Genomic DNA, 27,878 nt, shown 5'->3' with positions numbered 1-27,878 from the left:
TTTTTCAGATGGGCTATGCAACTCAATAGTGCTAAATTTTGATTTAACTTTTTTTTTTATAAAACAGGATATTGTATTGTTTTAATAAGCAGCCATCGTGGAGAACTGGTGGCACGTTGTGAAAGCTGCTTTCCAAAATTCAAAATTCAATCCCACGCAAACTAATGTTCAAAAAAAGTTTGACATTTTTGCTGAAAAATAAAAACTTGAATATTACACGGGTTCACCCTCTTTGCTTTGACACTCAAGTTACTAGTGCTTGTGGGAGCGCAGCCTAAGCCAGAGGAATTATCTGTCCTCAATACTGAACAACAGCAATTTGTTGTTGTTGTTGTACTACTTTGAAGTCTGAAATGACACAACAAAGAGGAGCTATTGTCAAGTTCAAATGAGATTGTCAATCAAAATCATTCAATATATGCTTTGAATGCCATGTGTGCTCAATTCTGTACAGGGTTCGGCCTCTACAAACTATCCACATGGCTTGTACACACCCTCCCGTCCATGTGTTAATGGTGTGCATTTAAGCTTCGAAGCCCCCCGCCCCACCGTGACGCCTCACCGCTCAAGGGGAAGGGATGGATCCAGTGGATGGGCAGCTCCTGGCAGATTTCCCAGATCTTGGACTGGAAAAGGAATGCCGGGTCAACGATGGGCTCCTCGGCGGGAACCCACACTTGGGAGTCCTCCGTTTTGGTATCCATGGCATCCACCTGCTCGCACACAGACACCCGCAACCATAGTGAACCAAACAGCCGCATCAGCCTCATTGTTTTAATCTATCATTTCTATGACATGAGGTTAGTGACTCCCTGGCTCCTGTTGCCTGACCCCCTCCTCCTCCTCCTCCTCTTCCTCCTCCTCCTCCTCCTCCTCCTCCCTCTATCAAGCCTGCAGCATGCTCTTTGTATTACACATCATTGAAATTCACAGACGGTGATGATTTGACTTTCAAATGACTTTGCAAGTGATCTTCATTACTGCGCGTGTGGCGGCAGTATCGTTTAATGTGACAGACACAATAAAGCCCTGCATTCTCCTCCTCCTCATCTTCTTCTCCCCGCTCCACCACGATGCATCGCTTGGCATCCAAGCGCTATCACTGGAGCTTAATTTGTTGATACTGTAGTTTATGAGCTGTAAAGTAAACTATTATTGCTTAATGATCGCGACTACATGTCAGTGTTGTCTAATAGAGACATATGACAGGCACTGGGTAATACCCTCTGCTAATACAGTACACATATTTATTCTCATGTATATGTAAATAAACACACAGACTTCCAGGTCCTTCTTTAATTAGTCAGCCAGAAGAACAGTTCACTTGACAAATGTTTTTACAAGGTGATTTTGCCTCAGTTTAAAACTTAATTGCACATTAGTTAGACTTGGATCCCGGGGCTATCGTTGGAGCAGGACTCATTAATATTGGGCTGTGTGCCTTGTATCCACTTTTTCCCCTGTCACTCCTTATTAAAAATAGATCAATTTGAGACCTTCTAGAACCAAAACGCTCAGAACTTTACGTATCAGGGAATTGACACACTTTATTTTCACAGCCTAAATTAGTAGGTGGCAGTGGTGTAGTGTGGATGGTATTGGTACTACACTCTAAAAACAGTTGGGTCAAAAATAACTATTTTGGGGTTTAATTTTACCCAATTGTTGTGTTAAAAAAAGGACCGACCCAGACTTAGGACTTATGGTCAACCAAAAAATTGGGTTATTCAGTTTTGACCCAACTTTTAGAGTTAAATGAACATAACAAATTGGGTTAAAACAATGCAAATAATTGGGTTATTCCACTATTTTATTTATTTATTCATTTTATTTATAATGCTAAGGGTACTGTCCCTTCCCCAAAAATGTATTAATAACAAGTGAACGTTTAAAAAGATGTGTATTTATCTTCAGGTACATCATTCCTTACATTGACATAAATTCAGCAACAATAACAGTAGAGGATGATGTACATTTGGTCAGAGGTGGGCACGCCATCCCAGGGCCGGATGCCTATCTTTAGGGGTGACACATTCAAAGGTCTTGATTAAGCAAGGGCAGAAGTGGATTTTAGCCCGGCCCACTACTCTGTACTCATATGTGTGACATGGTCACAAGCTCATCTCAGCCTATTCAGTGATATCTAAACATGGCAGGGAGGTCATTGTTTGTTGTGCGGTCCTCAGTCATGGTTTCATAAAGTAGAACGCATACGTGTTCAGAATTTTGTTCAGCACATTCATGGTGGAAGTGAGAACAAGTCTAAATTAAAAAGTAGAGTTTAGAATTGTGGCAAATTTATATATTTTGTGTCACGGTGCTTTTCAGATATGAATTGAATGAATAAGACACCAACTGCAAAGTGGTGTCAGTGACAATAAAGTGACAATCACTATGATTGGCTCTCAGCCAGGAAATGCAAATCAGTACTTGAGATAAATGAATTTGTAAAATGGTATGCAATTTATTTCAGTTCTTTAAACCATTGCTTCCTTGCGATCATCACCAGACAACTGCCTCACACTATCACACGGGCTACGATGAGTTGTGGGTCCATCTTGAAAAGTGTGTTGAGATATATTGACCTCTTGAGGAGGTCAATTTTTCAATCTCCAAGCAAGGTAACCAGAACCACTCTGGTAATCATAGAAATGTTCCTGTGGATTACAGTAAACACATAAAGTTAATATGGAACATTATTTGGAGAACACATAGTTCTTGTGAAGTGTCACATCCTACAATGGCGGCAGACCAATGCCTTTTTTTTTTTTTTTTAACAATTTCAGCACTCGTCCTGTTCAACACACAAGTCAGTCACAAGCAACTTGTTTTCAAAACAATGTGTGAATTACTTACCAAAACAGTGTGATAAACGAAGAAATCAAAATGTCGTTGACTTGACCACGATGCTGCGTGTGTCGACATGAGCAGTATGTCGGTGGCTGTCATGGCCGGCAGTCATACTTAATTAAAGTGTACATCTGGCACCTGTGTATGGGCATGTAAGGTTGATTTTTGACTCAACATAAAACATTACTGGCATATAACCCAATATATAGTTAATTTGAACCAACAATTGGGTTAATTTATATGAAATAACCCAGAATTTTGACCCAACACAAACAATCCAAAAATTGGGTTAATGAAATAACCCAACTGTTTTTAGAGTGTAAGAAAAGAGTGATTATATTTTGAAGAGAGAAAAAAATCTACATTTCAGTCATAATGTCCCTTACTCTCCTCGCCTTGTGCCCCCTCCTCTACCAGTGAGTGATGTTCACATTATACAGTGATGTGCAGTTTGGCCCACAAAGGGGATGTTGCTGATATTCTACATGGCAGACTACTTACTAGACACACCATAAAAGTTGTCTTTTTCCACCTTTTTACAGCCTCTCTGTCTTGTAAGGCACCAATACCTGTAAATATGTCACCTTCTGAGGTAATGTCACACCCATTACACAGATGGAATGCTGCAAAAGTATTGGAGAGTGTGAATTTTAAAACCCCGTCTCATTTTCTAATTGTATATACAAAGTTTGCAGTGGGGTTGAATTGCATCATGAGTTACTTTGTGATTCACTCCTATAGTCAGTAATAACTAACCGTCCATCCATTTTCTATACTGTGCGCAAAGCCACAGGACTGGTCGCCAATCAGCTGCAAGGTATATACAGACAAATAATCATACACACTTACATTCTATTTAATTTATTTAATTTTCGTGGGCATCGTAAAACCTCTGCAGAAAGTATTGGAATCTCTGTTCATGGAGGATTAGGGTTAGACCCGATGTCGGTAGTTTTGCAGACGAGTGCAGGCCGGTGGATCTGCAAGATGGAGAGCTCTGCCACTTTGGGAGTGGTCACAGCCGACTTCTATCTTGGCCCCAAAGCCCCCCGAAGTCTTGAATGAACCTAAGGTGCTGGTTTTTGGAATGTGGGACAAGACGGAGTAGCAGTAGAAACCAACACAAGCATGGGGAGAACAAGCACGGCTGAAAGGAAGTGCTGTGACACAGACGTGCTAGCCACTAGATCACAGTGCTGTCCCAGTAATAACTAGTTATCTCAGGATAAACTTACGAAAGATCCAGTGTTGCGATTGGGCTAAATATGCCAAAGTACTGATTGTGTGCTGGGTTATGGTTAGTTGTGGGGGGCATAACTTGTGTGACTCACCCGCGTGCTGGCAACCCACCATACGCAACTGGGTCTGGCGTTTGGTTGGTCAGCTCTCTGAATTTTAAGTCAAAGCTGAGGAGCACAAACAGACCGTTCTAATTGGACCTCTTAACTGCTAAGGCTGCGTATAAAGTAAATGGAGGTCACGACACGTGGTTCGCAACATGACTTGGTTTTCACAGATGAGAAACGACTGCAATAACTTGGGAGTAAGTGGGAGGTGGGGGCCGGGCGGCACCCGGGAGGGAGGTGTGCTAAAAGGTCAGCCTTTTACCATGGGGCAGGGATTTCTAAATGCCAGTTGACATGAACAAAGACAACATGATTACAGTCTTTGCTTGATACACACTTCTCCAAGGCCCTTGCATTTGACGATTGACTAATCAGGTGTTGTTAGGACACAAGCAACTGTTTCTTTTAATCAGCTATTAGACCTTGAAAATAATGACAATTTGTTTTGTTATGAATACTCCCTGTGTATGTACGACATTCCGCCTACAGTGCTGTTGACTTAATTACACAACGCTTGTAAAGTTGTACGGTAGTTAATGAATTTACCCTCGCCTTCTACCGGGAGCCAACTGGGGAAACATTGGCCATGACACATTGTTTTAAGTGTTGCTACGTTTGCCAGAGATCAACAAATGTTTTATCATGGAACCCAGGAGCTTTAGTGCACATATCTGTATTTTTATGCGCAGTGCCAAGCAATGAATTGTAGTTGACATGTTTATATTGGCGACTTTTGCCATTATAGCTCTGTGATGGTGATGCTGGCATTTCAACTATGCAATATCATATCCATGAAGCTACCATCATACAGTATATTCATGAATCATGCTTCCTGAGCAGGCATATTAGCAATAAGGTCAATGGAAAGTAAATCATGTCCTGTAACATTTCAGTATGGTATAGAATATGTTGAGAGCACTTGAATGAAGTTAAATATCTTTAAATGTGAAGTTGACAACTGTATTTATGATATAAGCCATCCATCCATTTTCTATCCACTTACAAAACAAACAATTTCAGTTACTTCAATGATACTTCTGAATTTTTACTTTTATTAAAAAAAAATCCCCCCAGATGTAATACATTTTTAAAACTCTTGAATTGGAAAGTGCTTTTGAGTGTTTTATTTTTTACCACTCTCCTAAATGGTGTACTGCGCCTACCATCTTTCATCATAATATTGTACATCCTAAACAACATACTCCAGGCTCTAAATGGAGCTACTAATAGAAAGAAAACACACATATTTTTCATAATACAATATTAATGTGAGGAAGTTTTAGCTATTTTCTAGTTACCAGAACAACAAGGAAGATGAATGAGCAGCTTAAGGTGCTACTAGGCTAGCTCATGTAGCAGCTGCCTTACCATGGTTGTATTGTAAATCATCCATCCAGTGCTAGCAAGTTTGCACTGTTAGCCAGTTAGTTATCTGCCAAGTGTCATAGTCCCAATAGTTTACTGCTTTGGCCACTGACCTATCACAAACTATAACAGAACAATTTGGCCAAAGTAATAGACCCGGCAGAACAAGAGTTCTGTGTTATTTTTTCCTTCAAGAGATTTTGGCCACTCTTCAGAGCCTTTTTTTTTAGCTTGTGCATCCTGGGGACTTTGGTTCCCAGATAGCCTCAATAACTGGATCTGACATCAATGATGCCATTAACAGAGCTGGGCATTCCGTCGCAGGTATGGAATAGTCTGTCTTGGACGGAGGCCCATTTTGTGGACGAACGTAGGACGAGAAGTCTTTTAAAAAGCAAGGATGGAAGAGGATTTTCGTCCGTCCCTCTATTCACCCCTAACCGGGTTAAGTACTGACTGAATGTGTTGTGTTGGGTTCTTTTAAAAAGCAAGACCACTGTATGTTTTCTTCTACGCAGCCACCTTCTTTAAATGCATGCAAAACACTTTTCATGTGCTTCCCAGTAGTCACATTGCATATGCATCTTTGGCCTTCGAGTGGTTCAACGCATATAATACCATAGAGAATGCCACAGGTCAGTCAGGATGCAACAAAATGGATAGCAATTTTGTTTTGTTAACCGTTAACATGTCGTACTTTATCCCTTTGCAATGCAAAGTGTGTGGGAGATCTTTAAACAGTAAAAATCTCTGCCATTTAAACAACCCGGAAATGGAAGTCTTTGTTTCCTCTTAAAATAACCGTGCGTTATTTCGCAATACTTATTTTCTAAAAACTGAAAAAGTCTTGTGTTAAACGCAAAAGTTTTGCAATAAAACGCAATAGTATTGCGTTATTACTCAATCTTAAATATTCTCCTGTTGTCTCCTGGTTTGCTCCAGTCGGTATCATCAACACCATCTTCATCACGTCAAGATAGTCTTGTGTTGCAGCTCAACGGAATGTAAGGACGGAACCGCTTTAAAAGGACGAGGGTCGGAGGACGATTAATTTTAGGAATATGGACGGAGGGGTGAGGACGGAAGGGTACCCAGGTCGCGTACGGAGAACGGCGAACGGACCGGAAAAAAAGGGTCAAGTATCCAGCTCTGGCCAAGTGAAATATAACTTCTTCTTTGGGTAACAAGTAATGTAACGTTTGTACTTCCAGACCAATAACCACATTACATTTATTTATCCAAGTCAATTGGTGTGCTACTATTTGTGTCATATGTTTGATGTTATTTAGGTTACGTTAATTTTTTCATGTTATGGCTGTTTTTTTTGTCTTGCTCGTTAGGTTTTGTTTCCACCTGTTATCATCAGCCTGGTCCCTTGGGTAAAACAATCAGCTCCCTCCAACCACTCGTATATTGTCCAAGTGTTCCTCATTGTCTTGTCCGTTTGCTGGTATTTCGTTCTCTGGTTTCCTTCAGCCCTTGTCGGTTCATTGTTTGTTGTTCCTTTCAGTTGTCATTTCCCCATTTCATGATGAGTTTAGTCTGATTATTTGTTTGTTACGTTGCACCTTTTTTTTTTATACTTAATTTAGTTTCTTGATTATTCCAATGTGCTTTATTTATTTTTTTCCTTCCTAAAAACACATACAGTATTTGTTTTTTATTCCATCTTGTGAGGGGGAACGTTGGAGTGGTGGATCAGTTCATTCTACCTGCTAAGAGTCGCGAATAGCTAGTGGTAAGTGGTAAGTATAAAACACCAACAGCGTCGGAGCAACTCTGATGATCGCTAATTTGAATTAATAGATTATTTTGTTCATGACGTTGACAAAATACAATGGAAAAACGCATGGTTTGCACCTCACAGATTGAAGATACATACGGTACATACATGCCCATACATACAGTGTATGTTTTTGCTGGTGCATTTTTTCTCAATTAAACCATCTGAAAGCCATTCATTCTAAAAGGTAATGTAGCAAGATGAGTTTGAAATATTAACATTACCAATCATACTTTGGGGTACAAATACAGTTTAAACGATCAATATAGGCATTTGTGGCATTTGGGTTTTTTGGACAGGGACGTGTCAGAAACTCACAGTTTTTGGGTATTTAAAATACTACATTATCAGTTTTTTCTTTTTCTTTTTTTTCAATGTCGGGGGCGGTGTCGGCAGGCAGGGGGCTGGATGACACCTAGCATATGGTAGTGATAACGCAGTGCATTTTTACATGACTGCTAAATTCAAGCACAATATTAATAACCACATAATATTAAACTACCCGTACATTTCTTTAAACTTTTGTAATGGACAGTACTTGTGTTCTGGTGTGTACAGTATATCTCACCATTATAAACTGAGAGTGAGCTTTACCACACAATTCTCAGTGTCTCCAACATGTAGCTTCGTATTGCAAAGGATTACTTCTACTGTGTTCAATACTTTGTCATCACACACTTTTCTCTGGTGCTGTCGTGCTCCACTCTGATTTCTCGACGCATTCTACAGAAGGGGCAGCTGCTATTCTTGTACGACTTTGGTGTATTGGCTGCTATTCACTCATGTTAGCGGCCGTCTGAGTGGGAGGTTCTCGAATGCCGGGCAAGCGTTGGTCATCCATATTAAGTGACTGTTAAATGGAGCAGGCAGCATTCGTTGACAATAAAGGCAGCGAGGGAGGCAGAAGGCGACTTGTGTGTCAGTCTGGGGGAACCGAAATAAAGCTCAGGGATTACTCTCTCAGACGCGGCATGGAAGAGGCAAATTGAAAAGGGAGGGGTGGGGGAAAACTCTGCTAAACAATTCATGTTTGTCACCTGGTGGTGCCCTCGTATGGGCTGGATTTTGTTATCAGTTGCCTGCAGTTACTCCACCATTTTTCCATTGTTTTTCAAAGCCCACCGTGGTTGCTCTGAGCGCTAAAAGCCTGCGGCTGGGTTGAGCAAGGAGCCACTAGTGCTCGGCTTTAACCCTTGTGAGCTTCATGTGTTCCACCACTTGAGAAGGAAGTTGTGCTAAGCTTGGGCAGGTCAAACGTGGGAGGATTCTCACAGAGGACGGTTCAGGGGCTTCTGTCTATTGTTGGTGAGGTCAGGCCAAGGTCACAGTATATTTTCTAAACACAGCCCTCTTGATAATATTTACTGCATCTCTCCTGTGCCGATAAGGGTTTAGAGGGGGGAAAAAAATCCTGAGCAGCAGCACACAGTGGCATGGAAGTTGACTGATCAAGAAAAACTTTCTATTAAAGGGATAGAATTTGTCATATATGCTGAAAATGAATTCTTTGAATTTACTTAATTCAAACATGTACAGTACATTGGCTGGACATGATTAAAATGTGGTATGTGCGGTAGATTATTTTATTACTTGTGAGGAGAAGAGTGGAAAATGACCCAGGGATAGTGCCACACCGGGGCTAGCGGTGTTATTGCCCTGTCAGAATTTTGTAACCCTTGTTAAAATTGTTGGCGGACATCTTTGCGACCGCTTTAATGAACCCTGACGAAAAAACAACATTCGCTAGTTGCACACACATTTGCAAAGCTTTGCCACTCAGAGAGATACGGCCTTTTAATTGTTTTCTCAGCCCCTCTATGTATTGATCAACTCCTCCTTTAGCCCGGGAGAGAAAAAATCCTGGAGACATGCCTGAGCTTACCACATTTTAATCGTGTGCAACCAATGTACATGGTCAACTTAAGGACTTTTCATTCAGTCTAACTCCCTCCGTTGATCAAGTAATAAGGTTAATTCTTACCATTCACAAAAGAGGTGTCCAAAAAATGTTTTCGCGGGCCACATTGCAGTTATAGTCCATTTAAATATTTAATCACTTCATCATATTTTTACATATCATCGCTGTCCTGTGAAAAAACACTTATGTTGATTTTTTCATTTTTATTATTTTTATGTGAATGGTGTTTCCACGTTACAGACATCACAACGTGCAAAAAAAAAAATCCCAAATTGGACATGTTTTTCACAGGACAGCGACGGTATACAGTACACAACAAATTGATGGACAACTAGTTTTGAAGTCACAAGTCAAGAATAATTACTGTACTTGTACTTTACTGTAATTACTGTAATAACAAGAAAATTCACCGATAGCCACCCCGCCCCTGAACACACCACTGGGCCTGTCATGTCACTAAAGGGTTACCAAAAAGTGGGATGGTTCAGTTTGGATATTTTTCCAATCAGTAAAATTATACAGGGCTGAACTAAATTATAATGCTTGTTAAAAACAAAAAAGGGTGGAGGTGGGCAGTGTGAGAAGTCTGGGTGTTGAAAAAAATGGGCGGGTGTGGGTCTCTTGTGACACCTACATTCAATGAGTGTTGAGGATGTGGTGATAGGGACTACTACTTCTACTACTAATACAATGTTTTTTCAAATATTATTATTATAAGTTTTCTTGTGTCTGTGTTCACCTGAAGGGCAAAAGGCAAATTTTTTTTGACATGCGTGCTGCTTTTAATATCGTAACAATATCGTGGCAATTTTAATATCACGATATCGCCATTATCGTTACATCCCTACATTGTGGTGAATAAAAATAATTCATTTTTAGAAGCAAAAATTGTTTCTTCCAATACCGCCTCCTCGTCGAGGTCAAATTGAACACAATGTGCAAAGATCACATTGATGATCCTCAAGTAGTTACTTAAAACATGGTGAGGTTACTATAAATTGTTTATGTATATAAAATGTTTGGGATGAGGGGAAGACCTCTTCAAGTGGGATACAGGGCCGCGGATCACACCAAAATCTGGAAAAAAAATCCTAAAATATTTGCCTTACCGCCTTAAAGAGAACACTGTGATGTGGCAGTTTTCCCTAAATAACTGTAACATATAATCAGTATATAATTGCTTGATTGATTTTAGCACGTTTGATAAAATACAGTTGAAGAAGTTCATAGTGGCCCTTGCATCTTTCTGAGCTGTTGATTTTTCTGTACGTGGTCCTCTGAGGAAAAGGACTTAAGAAGAAGCGAAAATGCCCAACCCTAAACCCTGAAACTCATTTAACTGTCAATTATATACGATACTACTTTTGATAACTTGGCACTTAAATCTACGCACAAAATAGTTTCCCACTTAAATTGACATGCTAATGAAAACAAAGTGTGCCGATAGCTTTGAAGTGACAAACAAAAAAGGCTATCTTAACTAATGACAACAACTGAAGAGTACACCTTACCTGTATGTGCTTTCAAATTAGGCGGAGACTTTCTTAGTGCCAGAAGCTTGTATTTTTAGGGCCAGCACAAGACAATACATATTCGCCTCAAATCATGTTTGGAGCAGACAAGAATATCTTGCTTTTCCGAATCTGCTGCACCATTGTCATTTATGCTACGAATTCATGTTCTTCCATGCTGCTGCTGTCCCTGTTTTTTTTTCTGGCTCATAAATCCCCGAAATCTCAATGACTCAAAGATCTCTCTATTGACATTGTTTTTATGTTATAACTGTGGAGGTTGAAAAAAGTAACAAACTTATTTTTACAAAGTAAAGACTAGAAAGTAAGAGTATTCTTTTTAAAATGTACTGTATCAGTAAAATAAAGACTCAAGCAAGGTAGAGATACCTGAAAAGTGTAGTTAGTACTCTACTTTGGCATAACACTGTTGCTAATGCTACAGTTGATTCACATTTGTATAGCATGTGGTGGCTACTACTATTACTAGTACTATTACTACTACTACTGCTGTAAACCATGGCTTAAAAACACCATCTGAAATGTGGATTCCAGTGAACATGGACCAGAATCGGCCACACGGCATTCCCACGAACAGCGAGCACTATCTCGCCGCAATCACTTTGTTGGCTTTTGATGATTGACTTTGGAGCTGCCGTTTCGGTCAATTACACTTGGAAGTGCTCAAAAAGACATAAATTGTGTGGACATATGGTGATGGCCCACCAATTAATATCTGTTAGCATGGATCTTGCATGAAGATGAGAGGAAAACAAATGCGTGTTGCGTTACTTGGTTGCACCTTGTGTTCGTAAAGTTTAAAAATCGGAGACTTAAGTTTTGCTTGTGCTGACATTTGGCTGACTGTGTTTTTGAATGAAGTGGCTTTTCTGCGTATTTGCCAGCTTCTTCTTCTCAGCTTCAAGGTAAAATGGAAATGAGCGCATATGAGTGTGGATTTTCTCTTTGAACACGCTGCCCACTCAGTGAATTGCACTGTGACATAGAAAAAAAAACGGGGATTTTGATTGATTGAATTCCTTCCATTTCTTTTGCAGAGTTCACCATACAGCTATCTAACACCCAGAAAAGTCAAATGAATCCCTATAAACTTTGAGAAGAGGCTCACAAAAAGAAAACGTCTTTTACAAAGAAGGAGAAAAAAAACCTAACGTATTACAGGCATCCCTCTCAATCAGACTACAACCCCCCTTCCCCCCCTTAAGCTATCTGAGTGGAGCCTTTGGAGAACAGGATAAAAAATTAATTTTGGCTCAGGATTGACAGCAAACACCATTTGATGTGAGCCACAAAGAGGCTGTGGGGTTGTGGGCAGCTGACAGTTCCACAGGCACCACAAAGCCCAGTAAGAGGGACAGGATGGGATTGACAGGTTGAGAATCTGTGAGGCGCCCGCCGACAGTGTTTCACACTGCTTATCTCCCTTCAGTATGCATGGCAACTTTCTATATGCTACACGGGGCGCATACCTCTAAGTCGCCGTCCTCAGCCTCCACCTCTGCCACTGTGGGCAGTGTCCTGGTTTGGCTCCTGATATAGCATCTCTGATGTTCGGCAAAGCGTATCCCAGTGAGTCCCTTTGAAAATAGGGGGAAAAAAAGCTTGCTCAGAAATTCGGATACATCTTTCATTCATTAACTCGCTGTGATGCGCATCTCCCATTAGCACCGGGGCAGTTGTCCCGTATTGAAAGGTGTCCATTTGAAAGGCTAATCAAAGCCGTACGAGTTAAGACGCAATGCGTTCTTTTAAATTTCTTTTTTTGGAGCGCGTTCCTCAACTGAAGTGCTCACCAGGACGCTCTAAAGTGCAATAGATGGAGAAAGACGTGAGCGTGACAGCCAGCCATTATGTCCATAGAGGGGATGTGAAAAATGATCCAAGTTGATTTAGTTTTTGAGGAAAAGCTTAGATTTTCACCGTTTGTCCGCATTCGTCACTTCCCGTTCTTATCCAGTGCACCGATTCGCTCGCCCGACAGCCCGAACCGATTCTACATGTTGAATCGGCCGAACGTACCCGAGATGCCCCAACAACGGCGCACTACACCAAACAGACGGCGTGTACCGACTTTCAGACGGCCGACGTTGGATTGGTGTTTAGAGGCTTTAAAATGGTCTGGGAGTATCTCTGCAGACCCCTTTCAGATCTGTAGCAACCCAGCTTGTGTTTTAATTCAATTAATTCTTTTGGAGATTGTATTTAATGCTTTTTAATACCGTTTAAGGCCTTCATTTTCACAAAATCCCTTTTATGACTTTTAATGTTTTTAAATGACCCGCAGAAACTCTGTGTACGACAATAGACCCATGCCACTTTTTTTTTTTTTTTTTTTTGCAGCAGCATGTTATGTAATCGCAGACTATTGACCAATGCAGCAGTCCTCCTGCGAAACAGAAGACAAATGGCACGGGTGCTCTGCTGTGGCTGTGCAACACTTCATAGCGTATACGCCAGAGAGTTGAGTGACATGCTTGGAGAAAGAAGTATTTTCTGTAGAGTGCCCCCATTGAATTAGCCAGTCACAGGTTGCTCTCGCCTTCTTAATCTGTGCAGTCAAGTGTGGAAGTCACTGTCTTCAGCCGCAGCGGTGATTCTCCACCGGGCGCTCTGTTCAGTCTGACACGCTGAGCCTCAACGGGCACGAGTGAGAGAGGGAGATATTTTAATTCGCTCCACACTATTGTATGTTAATCTAACATATTCAGCCGAGAGAGGTTCTGAAACACGCGCAACAAGATCAGATTTTATCCAATTTATTTCCTGCAGGGAGCTGCTCATTCATCACACTGTATTAGAACAGACAGCAGGATCTACATCTGCCACGGAATGGCACCGGCTGAAAATTGTATGAGTGGTGCCGCGAAAATGAACTTGATTCTCTCTAAATTTAATTGCGGCAACCCGCCGATTGCTGTGACATCTCCTCTTTAATCAGTTAACTTGACCGTGTGGCCGCTGGGTCTGCATTGTGTTTTTATTTGGCAAGGTGCCGTCACTTAGAAAACAGACGGCGGCCGCACGTGACATGATACAATGTGAAGCCTGTTGTAATCTACCGGCTGTAATTTCATCTGCGTCGGGACAATAATGGTCTCAAGCACAGAAGCATGATGTTTATGCCTGGCTTTATTGTGATGAGTCTCTGTTTAATTTGGCTACGCCGTATTGAGGAGGAGCGGGCGGGAATGCAAAGGGCAATGTTGTGATGAGATACAATTATTACTGGGCTTGGTCAACCAGAAAATGAAGAAAGACACATTAACACACGAATGAGAAATGGAAAAGCGATGTCATATTGAGAGATGACGCAAGGAAAGGGGGAAAACAAAATCACTCCACGGTGCATCCATTTGAGAGATGCTCATCTGCGTGCGTCTATTCAACAGGATGGAGGACATAACGGCATGCATCATTCAGCTTCTGTGAAGAAAGATCTAAAGCAATGTCAGCAAGTCTCACACGGCCTCATTCTAAAAAAGTTACACTGCAGTTATTTGCATAATTATTTTCAACCTATATTCAGTTCAACATTTAGAGGGAGAAAAAAAATCATTAAAAACGAGGCCGTGCCTTTGTTACATCACGCTACTTCATCTCATTATCTAATCGCTTTTGTATCCTTGAGCAGTCCATGTAAATGCACCCCCCCCAAAAAATATATATATTATTATTACTATTAATAATAATAATAATAAAAATAAAAATAAAAATAAAAATAATAATAATAATAATAATAAATATATTTTTTAAATTAATATCTCTCTGACGGTGTCAAAAAAATAGAGCATTATTATGGAGTGAAAACTTCAGCAGGTCTTTGTGAAGCTTTATTCATTACTGATTGAATACCACGCTTGAATACTGGACAGCACACTGAAAAAAATGTTGTGCATTATTACTCAAATTTATTTTATTTATTTTAAGTGGTTGCACCAAATAAAATCATCTGAATCCAAATTGATTTTTTTAAGCCGACTATACATCTACTTTAAAAATGTATCCAGGTACAGATGATTTTATTTTGTGCAACCACACTTTAGGAATTAAAATTGAGTGAATTCAACCGTAATTTTTTTCAGTGCAGGCGGCTGGCCACCATAACCCAACAAGGAGGCAACGACAGCAAAGAGCAGGTGGACTCCGATGTTTGGGGGGTGGTAGTTCAGGATCCTTTTAGGATTGAACAACAAAATCATGTAACAGAAAAGTATTCAAAACAAGGTTGTTGCTATTTTGTTGAATTATTTTGTAATTGACAGCCCATGACGTAGCATATTTACTCAGTTCCATGACAAATGGTGAAACTGAGGTTGGGGCTAAGTTTTTCAAACCTTCCACTCCGGACTACTCAAGACCCCTAAAATACATTCATTTTCACCAAGGTACACGCGCTTGCAAAAATGTTGTCTGTTTCAGGTCGAGGCACCCAAAGTAGCGATTCATTAGGTGGTGTCAATTACAGCTTTTTAGTATTCACGGCAGGGCTCCGTCCCGATCCCATGGTACATTAAAACTTCATCATGCTCAGTTATCCACGTGCGTTCCGACAGTCAACTGGCTCAGCGCCACATCATATTTGTCTGGTGCTGCACTGGTAGCACTGGCCGTTCCATTAGGACAGGCTGCAGTCGCTCAGTCTGTCGTTTTATGGTCGGTAAGCGTGTACTCGCCAGTATTAATGGTGCCGTCACAGATGCGCGAGTCAGCGCATCGATGCCACGGGCGCCAAAGCAAACCCTCATTGAGACGCCGATGCTGACAAGTGGGGGGAGCAATCTGGATGTGGCTTTTCTTCCTGGGCCCAGAGGACACGCCATCCATGACGCAGGAAAACAATCTGAGACCATCGGAGCACAGCACACATCTGAACTCAACTGCACTTTTAATGTCACTTCTTGTGCGCTCCTCTACACAGTAGATGTGAAGGTCACACGGCTTAAAGGTCACGTGTTCAATGTTGCTGTTTTTAACATTTCCTCCTGATTTTACATTTGATGTTGCTGTTGGACAGTGGTGAAGGTTCAACCTCTCAATGATGTAGTTTAACAATTTATATTTACATGGGAAATGTCGAGAATAATTGGAGGTCTTCTATTCGTAGTCAGAATTTGCTGTTTTATAGGGAAAATATCTCATGTGATAAGAAGTACTCATCTCAAAGCAACACTAGTATCATGATGTTGGTGGGTGTGGTATCACACAAATATCATGATAAAGTTCTTGTTAGCACTCCCTTACTGTACATAACAGTTTGGCGACAAAGAGGGAGCTTCACTTGGTGCAGTTGTACTGTGAATATTTTAGGGCTAGTGATGACTGCTAGCGGGGCTAATCACTATTCACATCCACAATCATCTTATGTTCACACTCTCAGAGCCACGCCCAACCCATGACGACTATGTTGCCTTGTTAGCCGGACATTTTGCTACTCCACAAAGCCCAGCGACAGCAGCAGACGCCTAGTCGACAGACCTCCGTAAATTGCGCAATTGGAAGACAAGATGCCAAAAACATGTGATTAGCATGTAGCAGAGCTGGGCACTTGACCCTTTTTTGCCGGTCGGTCATCCGTCCTTGTCCGCGACCTGGGTACCCTTCCGTCTTCGTCCCTCTGTCCTTATTTATAAACATTTGCGTCATGTTACCCCGTCCGTCCTCGTCCTTTTAAAATGCTTCCGTCCTCGCATTCCGTCGGTCCGCCACCCCCCACCCACCGTGGTCGTTGGCCCATTTCGCCAAGTAGGTTGAGATGAACTTTGGCCGCCTCGCGACCATGTCACAGGCATGAGGGACGATTAGTGGGCAAGACTAAAATCCACCTCCGCCCCTTGCTTAGTCCGTCCCTTTTTTTAAAACTTGTCACCCCGCAACCTCTGTGTCAAAAATGGGGCGTTCGTCCGGGACGGACTGCCCAGCCCTGGCGGTTAGTCGATCTTAAGCTTTAAATGTCGATGCGAGTTGGGAAAGTTGACTGGTCCACGAACTGGTTCAACCCCTAGCAGTCAAATTGGAAAGAGTGATAAAAATATATATATATATAAATATTAAGGTATATTTGTAAACTGTATCAGGTCTATGATGTCAGACTTTTAACATTTGGGTTTCGTAGATGGCGCATTCAGAAATGCTGGCGTATCCTGATTTTGTTTGGAAAATTGGCTGACCGTGGGTTTTCACTTGCATAGTGCTTTTCTACCGTAGGTACCCAAAGCTCTTTAAACTGTTTCCTCATTCACTTACAGATGACGCTGCATCGGAAGCAACTGGGGGTTCAGTATCTTGCTCAAGGACACTTCAACATTGTCACAATGGCCGGTGATCGAAACCACAACCTCTGGGTTTGGAGACCACCACTCTACCACTGAGTCATGCCGCCCAATTTGATAGCAGAAAGTCATCTTAAGTATACAGCTGCTGGAACCACATCTAAGTCCGCCGCAGTAGACCTCTGGTCTCACGTGATACTGGTGAATTTGATCAGGGCACAGTCAGACTTTTATTCTGAGCCCTGGGGACATGTGTGTGGATGTCATCGTATTTCATTTATAAATAATAATAATGCAACCCCCTGAATCATTGTAGAAATCAATTTTAATGAATGCATGATTATTATTATCATTATTATAATTTTTAAATGATCCCGCGCATGAACGATCAGTGGTATTTATGACGTCCGATGACATATTTGAGTTGCCACGGTGATCACAAGCTCATTGCGAATTGAATGATGGTACCCGCTTGTGTTGTCTTTTGTCATACCGGCCAAGTGCAGTGACAATAACGCATGAATCTCCATGTGAGGTGTGAGTATGTGCAGATGTAGACTTGCCCTGTGCTGTACTTGCAGCGGTCATGAAAATAGATCCCCACGTGTTCCTGGACCTTGACCAAAGCCTCATGCCACTTTGGCCTACTCTGCAATGAAATTGACAGTTTTACTTTTTAAATGATCTCATGTGTTATGTGATGTGCTCCTCTCAGTCGTATTTTTTTCCTCATTGTGATCGACTAATGTGTGTGTATGGGCTACGAATTAAAATTGCATCATTGTTTTTTCCCTTCCTTGTAACAAATTCATGTTTCAGCGCAAGTTTGCAATCAATTTCAATAATTATGATGCTGCTTCTTTGCTCTCAGGATGTATTTTTCCTCTCTGCTGTTTATGAGTCACGAATTGCTGTGGAAGATAAGCAGCTGAAAATCATCAGTGGCTCTGAGTTCTGGTAGCATAAAGCCCAAAATGCCCTCGGGCTTGATGGGGACCGTGTCTGGACTGGCCAAGTGCGGTCATTTTCAATAACAAGCAACAGCCCCCTTTTTCTTTTTTTCCGAAATCAATTTTACCATCAGCACAGAGCTGCCTCTCAGTGTGTTTTATTCCACCTCGTTTTTCCATTCTTCTTTCTTCCACGCAGAATAAGGTTTGAATTACTGTGCTTACGAGGTTGTTACTTAGTCTTTCATGGAAGAGCAGTGAGTCTCCTCAGGGGATTTGCTTCACCAGCGCGAAGTGGAACAAGCAACAGGCTCATGTGCGTGTGTGTGTGTGTGTGGGTGTGTCAGCTTGGTGAGAAAACAGAGAAAGAGGAAAGATAAAGAAATTGTGGGGTGGGAGTGGAATGATTGTAGATGTTAACATTCTGCTGGCCATTGTAACTAAAACAACGACAAGTGAATATGTTTATTCTGATTTGAATTGAAGGTTTATCTATAAACATTTCACAGTTGAATTAATGTTCTAAGAATAATGGCTCTCACCAGCAAGTTGAGCATTAGGCTTCCTTGTCTGACGCGCTGCTTGTGCAACCTCCTGCACACTCGAGCTGGATTTAGAAATGAAAGGTAAACTAATGAGTTTTGCTGGAGACAAAATTACTACTGCAAAAGCTGTTGTGTGGAACAAATGGAGACGGGATTCTTAATGGTGTTTGTACCACAAACAACTTGCTACTATAGAATTAGTCTTTTAGAAAAGAACAAACCCTCTCCTGGGGCTGCTGTGAGTGCCTTTAAACAGTAAATCCGCTCTTCTAATGACTGTGTGTTTAAACGGTTATTACTGGAATTTGTGGTCATTCTCTCATTCATTATCTGTGCCAATTATCCTGTTTGCGGGGAGCTAAAGCCATTCCTGGCGGAGAGAAGGGGCACGCACCGGCCGGGGCAGACAGCAAATCACATATTAACGTTATCACTCGCACTCACACCTGACCTGCATTTTGTTGGTGGTGGTGTTGCAAAGTGTATAATTTAGCCTTAGCCTGCAGTGTACACCACAGTTTTATTTCTAGTGCCCTGCGTTCCATTGCTGTCCTGTGAAGAACATGTCCATTTTTTTCATTTAAAAAAAATGTTTACATTATTGGGGTTTCCGTGTTACAGATGTGTTTAATGTGAACATTAAAATAAAAAGACAACATTGGTCATACGTGTTTTTCACAGCACAGTAAGGAGTACCTGTAATAGCATTTTAAGAAATTGTTGTCCTGCTAAGTCCCAGTCGGTACTGTTTCCGCTCTATAGTCATCATCACACTTCCTTCTTTATGTTAAAGAGACACATGAATGGGCTGAACATTTATTTCCACTTAAGCTTTGCATGTAAAAATTATGTCAGCACTAAAATTCACCGCCCTAAAATAATTTGTTGGGATTTAAGTTTTTTTTTTTTTGTGATGACGTTTACCACAGATTCGTACGCCGATTTTCGGAGCGTAGCTTGTTTTTTTTTTCTCCCCATCTCAGCCTGTCCACATTATAGCGGGGAGGCAAGCATTGTAATTTGTATTGTTTCCTGGCCTGTAGCGATGTAATGATTCGCTCAAGCCCCGATTCAAACGATTTTCAGTTCCCGTTTTTTGATTCGATTCAATTTTTTGAAAATTGAATCGTGAAAAAAAAATTTCTGGATGAATTTAATCAATTCGATTTTTGATACTCGTTACATCCCTACTGGCTTGGTTTGTCACGTTCTGTTGTCACCTGTCATTAATCGCTACCAATATTCATATACACATTTCTACTCTTGTCAACTTCAAACTGTGGAAATCTAAAAACAATCTGCACAATATTTTGGATTTATTGGACATCAAATGTGAGCTCCAATGAGGAAAAAAACACCTCCACAAAATCAAAAATATTGTGCTGATCGTTTTTTCTTTTTTTTTCTTTACAGTGGACAGTTGAAGTGGACAAGAGTAGAAATGTGCATATGGATTTTAGTGGTGATTGGTCGTAGTCTTCGGACATTTAGCGACGCTAAAGTTTTGTTGTATTTCTATCGACCGACAGACAGGCAGGCATTCAAAGATGTAAGCTCCCACTGGCTGTGTATGTGGGGGTGCACATGACGTGTAGGTGTGGTGTGCGCATGCATGAGGAAGAGTGCGGTATTTGATGTGCCACTTGATTGAGTGTGCCACTCATATAAAAGTTAACACATATATATATATATATATATACATATATATACGATATATACATATATATATATATATATATATATATATATATACATATATATATATATATATATATATGTATATATATATATATATATATATATATATATATATGTATACATTTTATAAGTTAACTTATCATTTCATTTTTAGAAATGTAAATGTTAATTGAATGTTTATAGGAAATGTCATTTTTGTAGTTTGATCAGTGAAAAAGATATTTTATTACCACTCCAACATATGTTGTGACTGAGCAAGATTTTATGACTTGACTTGCAACTTGCTTGAACAAAGTAATGACTTGATTTGCTTGAAATTTGCTCGACTTAACTTGATTTTTTTTTCAAAAATGTCACTTGAGACTTGCTTGAGGCTTGAGAGTTGTGACTTGAGACTTACTTATGTGACTTGTTTATATGTGACTCACTCACATCTCCGCCTGATACCCCTGCCCCAGTGGTACTCATACCACTCTTTGTGAATTCCTGATCTAGATTATGTTTGATAAAGACAACAACAAACTATTATCATTAACAGCATTTAATTACCTGTTCGCCACTAACTCTTTCTCAAGGCCAACATGTAAACATGACGATCATTGCAATTTCCAATCTCACGGGGCGGCATGGATCTATGTTAGAGCGGTCGTCTCCCAATACAGAGGTTATGGGTTCGATCCCCGGCCCTTGTGACCATGTCGAAGTATCCTTGAGCAAGATACTGACAGGTTGCTCCTGACGCTGCGTCATCAGTAGGTAGATGAGGTACAGTGTGAAGCGTTTTGAGTACCAAAAGGTACAAAAACGCTATACAAGCGACAGCCCATTTACCATTTAGCAACATTTCTGCTGAATGCTCATGTGCATCCCTTCACTCACATGTTTAAAGTCGTGCACCTCGAGGACCTCCTGACTCCCATTTCCAATTCGGAAGATTTCAATCCGCTGAATCGGGTCAATTTCCATCAGGCTGTGTGTCTCGATGCCATCCAGCACCGCTTTGTACTCGTGGTCGTAGACCTAAAAGGATGGAAGCATAATCATCACAAAATTGTACACGGACACTACGAGGGTGCAAAACATATGAGGAAAACAAAATGCCTAAAGAATAGGGCAATGTTAAAATGCATGTTAAGAAAGATGAATGAGATTATTGATCAGAGCTTTCCTCAAGTATCTAAAATAAATAGTATAAGCGCTCTCTTCACTGTGGCCCTAAAGTGGTGCAGACACGCTTGGATGGCGGTTAAAATTCCATTTGAAAAACGATTCATGCCCACCAGCCGAAAATATGCCATTAATATTCATGCGGGGGTTGTGTTTGCGAGGAGAAAAATATCGTTGAGTCCATCTTCATCTTTCACCACCAATGAGGGACATTATTAATGAATACATTCAAACGGGACTCCGTCAGGATTTATGTACATCAGACACATCTGTCCTCCAATGCTCAAAGACAAAATTAGCTTTCACTTTACGCTCTCCCACACATTCATTGTTTTGTGTCTGCCTGCTTACATGCTGTCATCAGAAGCCCTTCTTGTTTAGCTAGAGAATAGTAAGGTGATAATGGGATATAATTCTTAATAGCAGATCACTGTAACAGTCGCATTGGCCTATAAATCTCCATTAACATGGGTCACAGCACCATCAGCAAAGGGAAGTAGAACTTAAAACTGCCAGCAGAAGCCAAATGAAGATGGCTTTGAAATTTACGCGTTAACTGGGAACTTTGTGGATAAAGTCGGGGATACTGTATTAAATAGCCCACAAGTCTGAGAAGGGAAGCATTCCTTTATATTAGCATATGCGATTGGGGTATGGATCCGGAAGGCTGATTGATTAACCCCTAAAAACATCCATCCATTTTCCAAAACAGCTTATCCTCACAAAGGTCGCAGGCGTGCAGGAGCCTATCCCAGCTCTCTTTGGGCAGTAGGCGTGGAACACCCCGAACCGGTTGGCAGCCAATAGTAATAATAATATTAATAATAATAATGAATTACCATCTCCCCCTCCATGAGCCATCACCTTACCATGGTGCAGATCCGTCACCAAGGGGGAGCAGGGGCATAGGGGGCCGTGCCCGCCCACCAAGATGCTTGTGACCCCTCCATTTGAGCCACAGATTTCTAAAAATCAACTTTTTATTATGATTATTTCATTTTATCATCGTTGCTATTTTTGTGTAGTGAAATAATAATGTTGAGTTGCTTATCACTAAGACATTAAACATATTTTTTATAAAAACAGTGATGTCATTTTTGTTTGATTGATAGCCAGTCTTACCTGCAAGAGCCAATCATGGCCTTACTGAAAATAATGTTTGGTACGTAGCAAGTGAACGAGGCATCTTCACAAATCGCTTCACATTGACACATCCAATACAGCTGCGGCGTCAACGTACTAAAGACGGCGTCTTTGTATATGTATTGTAAATGTTGCCTATGATAATATTTGCTCGCAGTTGTCGCAAAGGGCGCCAGTCAAGATGGGATCGGCAGTGCTACACGAATATATGGAGCAAAGTAATTGCTGTCTGCCGGGTATTAATATTAATTAGGCCCCCCGTGCATTTCATGTGCCTCCACTTATGGCTGAGCTCTGATGATGGGTCTTCCGTGGTGGAGGGGTTTGATTGTCCCAGTGATCCAAGGAGCTAAGTTGTCTGGGGCTTGATGCCCCTGGCAGGGTCACCCATGGCAAACAGGTCCTAAGTGAGGAACCAGACAAAGCACAGTTCACATGACCCCTAATGATGATGAATATAAATGGACATAGTTTTCCCTTGCCTGGACGCAGGTCACCTGCGCCCCATTCTGGAGTCAGGCCTGGAGGTGGGGCTCGTTGGCGAGTGCCTGGTGGCCGGGCCTGCCGCCATGGGGTCCTGCAGGCACAGATCCAAAAGGCAATGTGGGTGCCCCTTCCCATGGGCTCACCCCCTCTGGGAGGAGTCGTAGGTCTCGGGTGCCTTGTGAGTGGGTGGCGGCCAATGGGTCTGATCTCCGGCTACAGAAGCTAGCTCTTGGGACATGGAATGTTGCTTCTCTGGTCGGGGCTGAGCCCAGGCTGGTGTACGAGGAAGAAGTCATGACTAGTCAGAAACGAACTCGCCTCCACACACAGCTTGGGCTCTGGTACCAGTCTTCTCGAGAGAGCATGGACTCTTGTCCACTATGGAATTGCCCACGGTAAGAAGCGCAAAGCACGTGTGGGCATACTTATTGCCCCCACATTTTGGCTCCTATACGTTGGGGTTCAACCCGGTGGACGAGAGGGTAGACTCCCTCTGCCTTTGAGTGGGGGGGACGGTTCCTTACTGTTGTTTGTGCCTATGCACCAAACGGAGGTTCTCAGTACCCACCCTTGGGATCTCCTGAGAAGAGCTGCTTGAGTTTCTGCTGACTCCATTGCGTGACTTCACCTAGTCGACCTCAAAGCTGCTGCTGGCTGTGCAACATAATTGCTATTTTGACACCGTGAGAGAGAGAGCCTGAGTGAGCTGGGCTGCAACAAGTTGAAGGGTCTAAGACGATGCAAAACCATGTCTCGTTAAAGAGGGTAAAAAGGTATCAGTTAAGATTAGATAAAGTGCTAGTTTTCATTATTCCTATTGTGGTACTGAAACCTGAAACTATACAATAAAGTTCCACATATTAAATGTCACTGGGCTGCAAGACATTTAAAAAGTGCAAATTAATTAGCCTCACAGTGCAGAGATAAAAGTGCGTGGAAAAACTCACAACTTATGTTACAGTATACTTTCTGTACAAGAACCCTAAAAGGTCACCACATTGCTTTTTTCTTAAACAAACACTATATAATCCTTTTGAAATCTTCAGTGATCCTGCAATGACATTAAAACCAGTGACGCCGGCACGCCAAAATGTGCACGTTTTCCAGAAACGACTAATCTAACGCTTTACTTTTCCCAGTCAAGAAATCAAACTTAAGTTACTCATTAAACTCACATAACGTTATGTCATATTTATTTCCTGTATGCAGTGCGCATGTGTCAACAATGTCAACATTGACTCTTTTCCCGTGAAAAACACGTATGTCCAATTTTGGAAACTTTTTAAATTTTCACATTAATGCGATGTCTGTAACGCGGAAACACCATTCATGTAAAAATAATAAAAATGAACTAAAAGGAGATAAGTGTTTTTCACAGGACAGTGACGATATACAGTATATTCGTTTAATGTATGATTATTTGTGGGGAAAAAAAATGTGTAATGTATGTGATACATTATTGAAAAAATATTCAAAGGCTAATAACACTGTTTATAGTAGTTATATTTGTAGGGTGTAAAAAGAGGCTAAAGCAAGCAAGAGGAGTGGGCCATAATTAACAGTGGGTTAATTTTTTACATGTGACCCTTTTCCCACCACTTGAGCCCTTTTGACCCATTGTTAATTAAAATATTCATCAGAGTATTAATTAGGTTACGTACAGTAATGTCTGAATGATGTGTTTCCAGATCTCCAATGCACATTTAGCTGTACTTGAATAAACTGTTTCCAAGGAAACCACCCTGAAAAACGTAACTGCGTGTTCGATGGACGGCGCGGCTCTCTGAAAATCTCATTTTATCATTTGGGGGGATTTTGACAGTCTCCCAATTCAATTCACTGCCACTTTTTCATAACAGACTCTAATCCGAGGTTCAGTGCAGAACCCCTGTTGTCAAGTGTCAAGTGAACAAAAGCAACTGTCAGGAATGAGTAGTTCTTTTTCATAGAGATAAAAGGAATCTGAAATTCATGTTGATGCCCAAAGTAAATGTCCGCGATGTCTTTTTTTTTTTTTTTTTAGCACAAATGCCACTCATTTTCTTGGTTATTCTCTTGCACAATCTGATCCCTACTCTCATCAGGCGTTGACATAAAGGAAAATATATCCGGCGATCCATGTCAACCCCCACACACACTACTCTGTTTATTCACTCAAGGTTTCCGTCTGACGTGCTTCTTAACAACAGCGGCGAGATGCTTTCCGCCACGGTCTCACACTGAAAGCAGTGAATGAAAAGCGGCAGGCGCTGCCAAACCTGCGGGTTGTTTGTGCGAACCGGTTGTGATGGTGCTGGGCCCGGGGACATTAGGAAAAGGTCGTGTAGATGTTGTTACAGGTGACCGGATGGCTGGGTGCATAAATGCGTGTGAGGCGAGAGACAGCCGGCATATGTTCAGCGATGGGGAAGGCGGCGGCCGTGGGAGTGAGAGAGATGAGTTGATGACAATATGTCCTCTTCGTTGTCCTTGAGGGGAAGGAGATAGAGGCTGCAGTCAGGCGGAACTAGATGCCTGTCACTCACCGCAGGCGTGTGGCAGCGGAGGCAGCGGTGGTGGGTGTAAGGCGGGCAGCCGTGGGAGGGAAAGGTGGCGCGGGGGCAGCGCGGTGCATCGGGCCTCGGGGGAGCCATAGGCAGCCTTGTGATGGATTGAGGTGGGCAGCAGCTTCGACAGCTACACCGGTGAACACTGTGTCCTTTTGGGTTCACTCCTTATATGGTCCTCTCCACTTTTTCACACAACTCACTTGGCTGTTCTCATGCTGCCCGACAGCATGTGGAAAAACGAGGCATAGTCGATTTTCTATACAGCGAGCCTCCGTTTCATTGGCGACGATACATACCTGATCCACCCGAAACAGGTGAAAATCAGTGATAAAGACCTTCTATGGTTCTGTTTTTTATCCCACATGCTTTAACTACACAACTCCTTAACACACAAAAAACTACAAGCATAACATTTATTGAAAATATTGTAGCTATTCTAGTGGCTTTGCGTTAGATGTGCGGGGCTTAACGGGCTGGTGTGTGAGTGTCTGGACATGAGCTGTGGTCCACAGCAGCTCCTGCGTGAGTGTGCTTGTTTTGTTTGCGTTCGACTATTCTCCCCGCATTCAGTAAAAGGCTGAAAAGTTCATTGGTGACTGTAGCTCTCCTTTGCTCCAATTGAGGGCATTACAGTATGTATATCGTGAAAACCCATAAAAATGATTATAAACCATATATGTATATATATATGGGCGATATATATCGTTATCGATATCATCGTCAATCTTGCCCACACGATGTGTAATTTTACATTCTCGAGTATTGATACTGCCTCGAAGCGAGTCAGCCGACGGCCGCAAAGTTGGAGGGAATGCTGAAAAATCAGCGTGCATTGACGGCAGAGGAGGAGGAAGTGATAATCATGTTTCCTCCTCATTTCATGGAGGAGTGTCTAGCGGTGATTCAGAGCGAGGCCCGAGTCCACCTAGTACAGAAGTAGTAGGTGAAAATTGTAATTGTCACTTGTTGTCAAAGTTAGCTCTTATTGAGTTAACTGTCAATTATTAACAGTAGTTAGCTTCTTTTTACTCTTATGTGACGATTAGGAATTCTGAGATGAATTTGGCATGACTCACTCTACAGTGCATACGCCCTCCATCATGGTTTTACTAAGTTAACTTTGCACTAAATTTACATGAGGGCTTACGGTAGTTACTTATGATGTACTTGGGCCGCAGTGACAGTGTGAGGGTGAACAGTCTTTATAGCTGCCCTAAGATTGACTGGCGACCAATTTGGGGTGTAGTCTTTGTCAATTAATTTCATACATGACCTTTCAGGTTCAACTTATTTGTTTTTGTATTACCATATGACCTGATAGAAGAAGGGAAGTCAAACTATCATTTGGAAATTATAATTGACTTTACTTTATTACACAATATTTAATGTGACTTTTTTTTAATCTTGTATGTGACAAACACTCCATATATTCTATATATTAACAAAAACAAAAAAACTAATACTAAAGCAAAGAAAAAAACCCTGAACAAAAACAAAGCATTTTCTAGAAAAGATAAAAATGATTAAAACCATTCTAAAAACAAATTAAGATGAACTGCATTTAAAAAGCAAACGTCAAAACAAAATAGAAATGAACTGCAATGAAAAATACCAAACTATTATATCTCCAGGTATGAAGTAAAAAAAAAAAAAAAAAAAAAATTGCCAGACTTTAAGTGTAGTTTGAAGTTGAAACAGCTGAGCATGAAAAATCAGAGCGAGGCCACTTTCTGGCTCCTTCACTTCTGCTTGTGTCATGAAGTCGCCTGCAGCAAACTTATTTAGAGCTCATGTCTCTTCATATGGGCACCCACAGGAGGAGAACTACACTCGTCTTGCCTGAGTACCTCCCTTTAAAATGTTTCTTCAAGTATCACAGTCTGAAAAATGGAACATCTCAGCTACATCCTTTCTAAATTACCACTGCAGATTTGCACCTTTACAAATACAAGCAAGCCTACTGTTGTTTTTGCCAGAATAATGAAGCCAGGCCCTTGTATAATGATGATTAAAGAGACTTGCGAACACCGAGGTTTTATCAGCAAAGCAACACAGAATAATTACAGTATAGGTAATGAAAACAAACCTGGCAGCACAGATCTAGGAGGCAACACACATTAAGCTCAAACAAGAATAGCATCAGATTCATCCAAAGATAAGAATGGAAAATGAGGAACTACAAGGGAAATAATTCACAGCCCATATAGATTTTCCACCCAGGAACGAAGCCTGCTCACAGCCGTCACACATTTCTACATTTTTTTGTTGCCGTCAGCC

General features: G+C 41.4%; 1 protein-coding gene across 2 annotated transcripts in view; it reads right to left on the bottom strand.

The window, feature by feature from the left end:
• Positions 1-27,878, bottom strand: part of tnmd (tenomodulin) — a 62,802-nt gene that overhangs the window by 9,710 nt on the left and 25,214 nt on the right. For both annotated transcript variants that reach the window (XM_086023340.1, XM_086023341.1), the window contains 3 exons: positions 21,136-21,276; positions 12,264-12,371; positions 563-713 (listed from right to left, as the gene is read on the bottom strand). In XM_086023340.1, the coding sequence (XP_085879466.1) occupies positions 563-713; positions 12,264-12,371; positions 21,136-21,276 (400 nt within the window). The remainder of the gene's footprint in view (positions 1-562; positions 714-12,263; positions 12,372-21,135; positions 21,277-27,878) is intronic.

This window comes from Filicampus tigris, chromosome 2 (assembly GCF_054856515.1).
Source record: "Filicampus tigris isolate MCC_2025a chromosome 2, RoL_Ftig_1.0, whole genome shotgun sequence".
Taxonomy (NCBI): Eukaryota; Metazoa; Chordata; class Actinopteri; order Syngnathiformes; family Syngnathidae; genus Filicampus; species Filicampus tigris.
The sequence above is the reverse complement of the archived record's forward strand: the minus strand, read 5'-3'. Positions and strand labels throughout refer to the sequence as shown.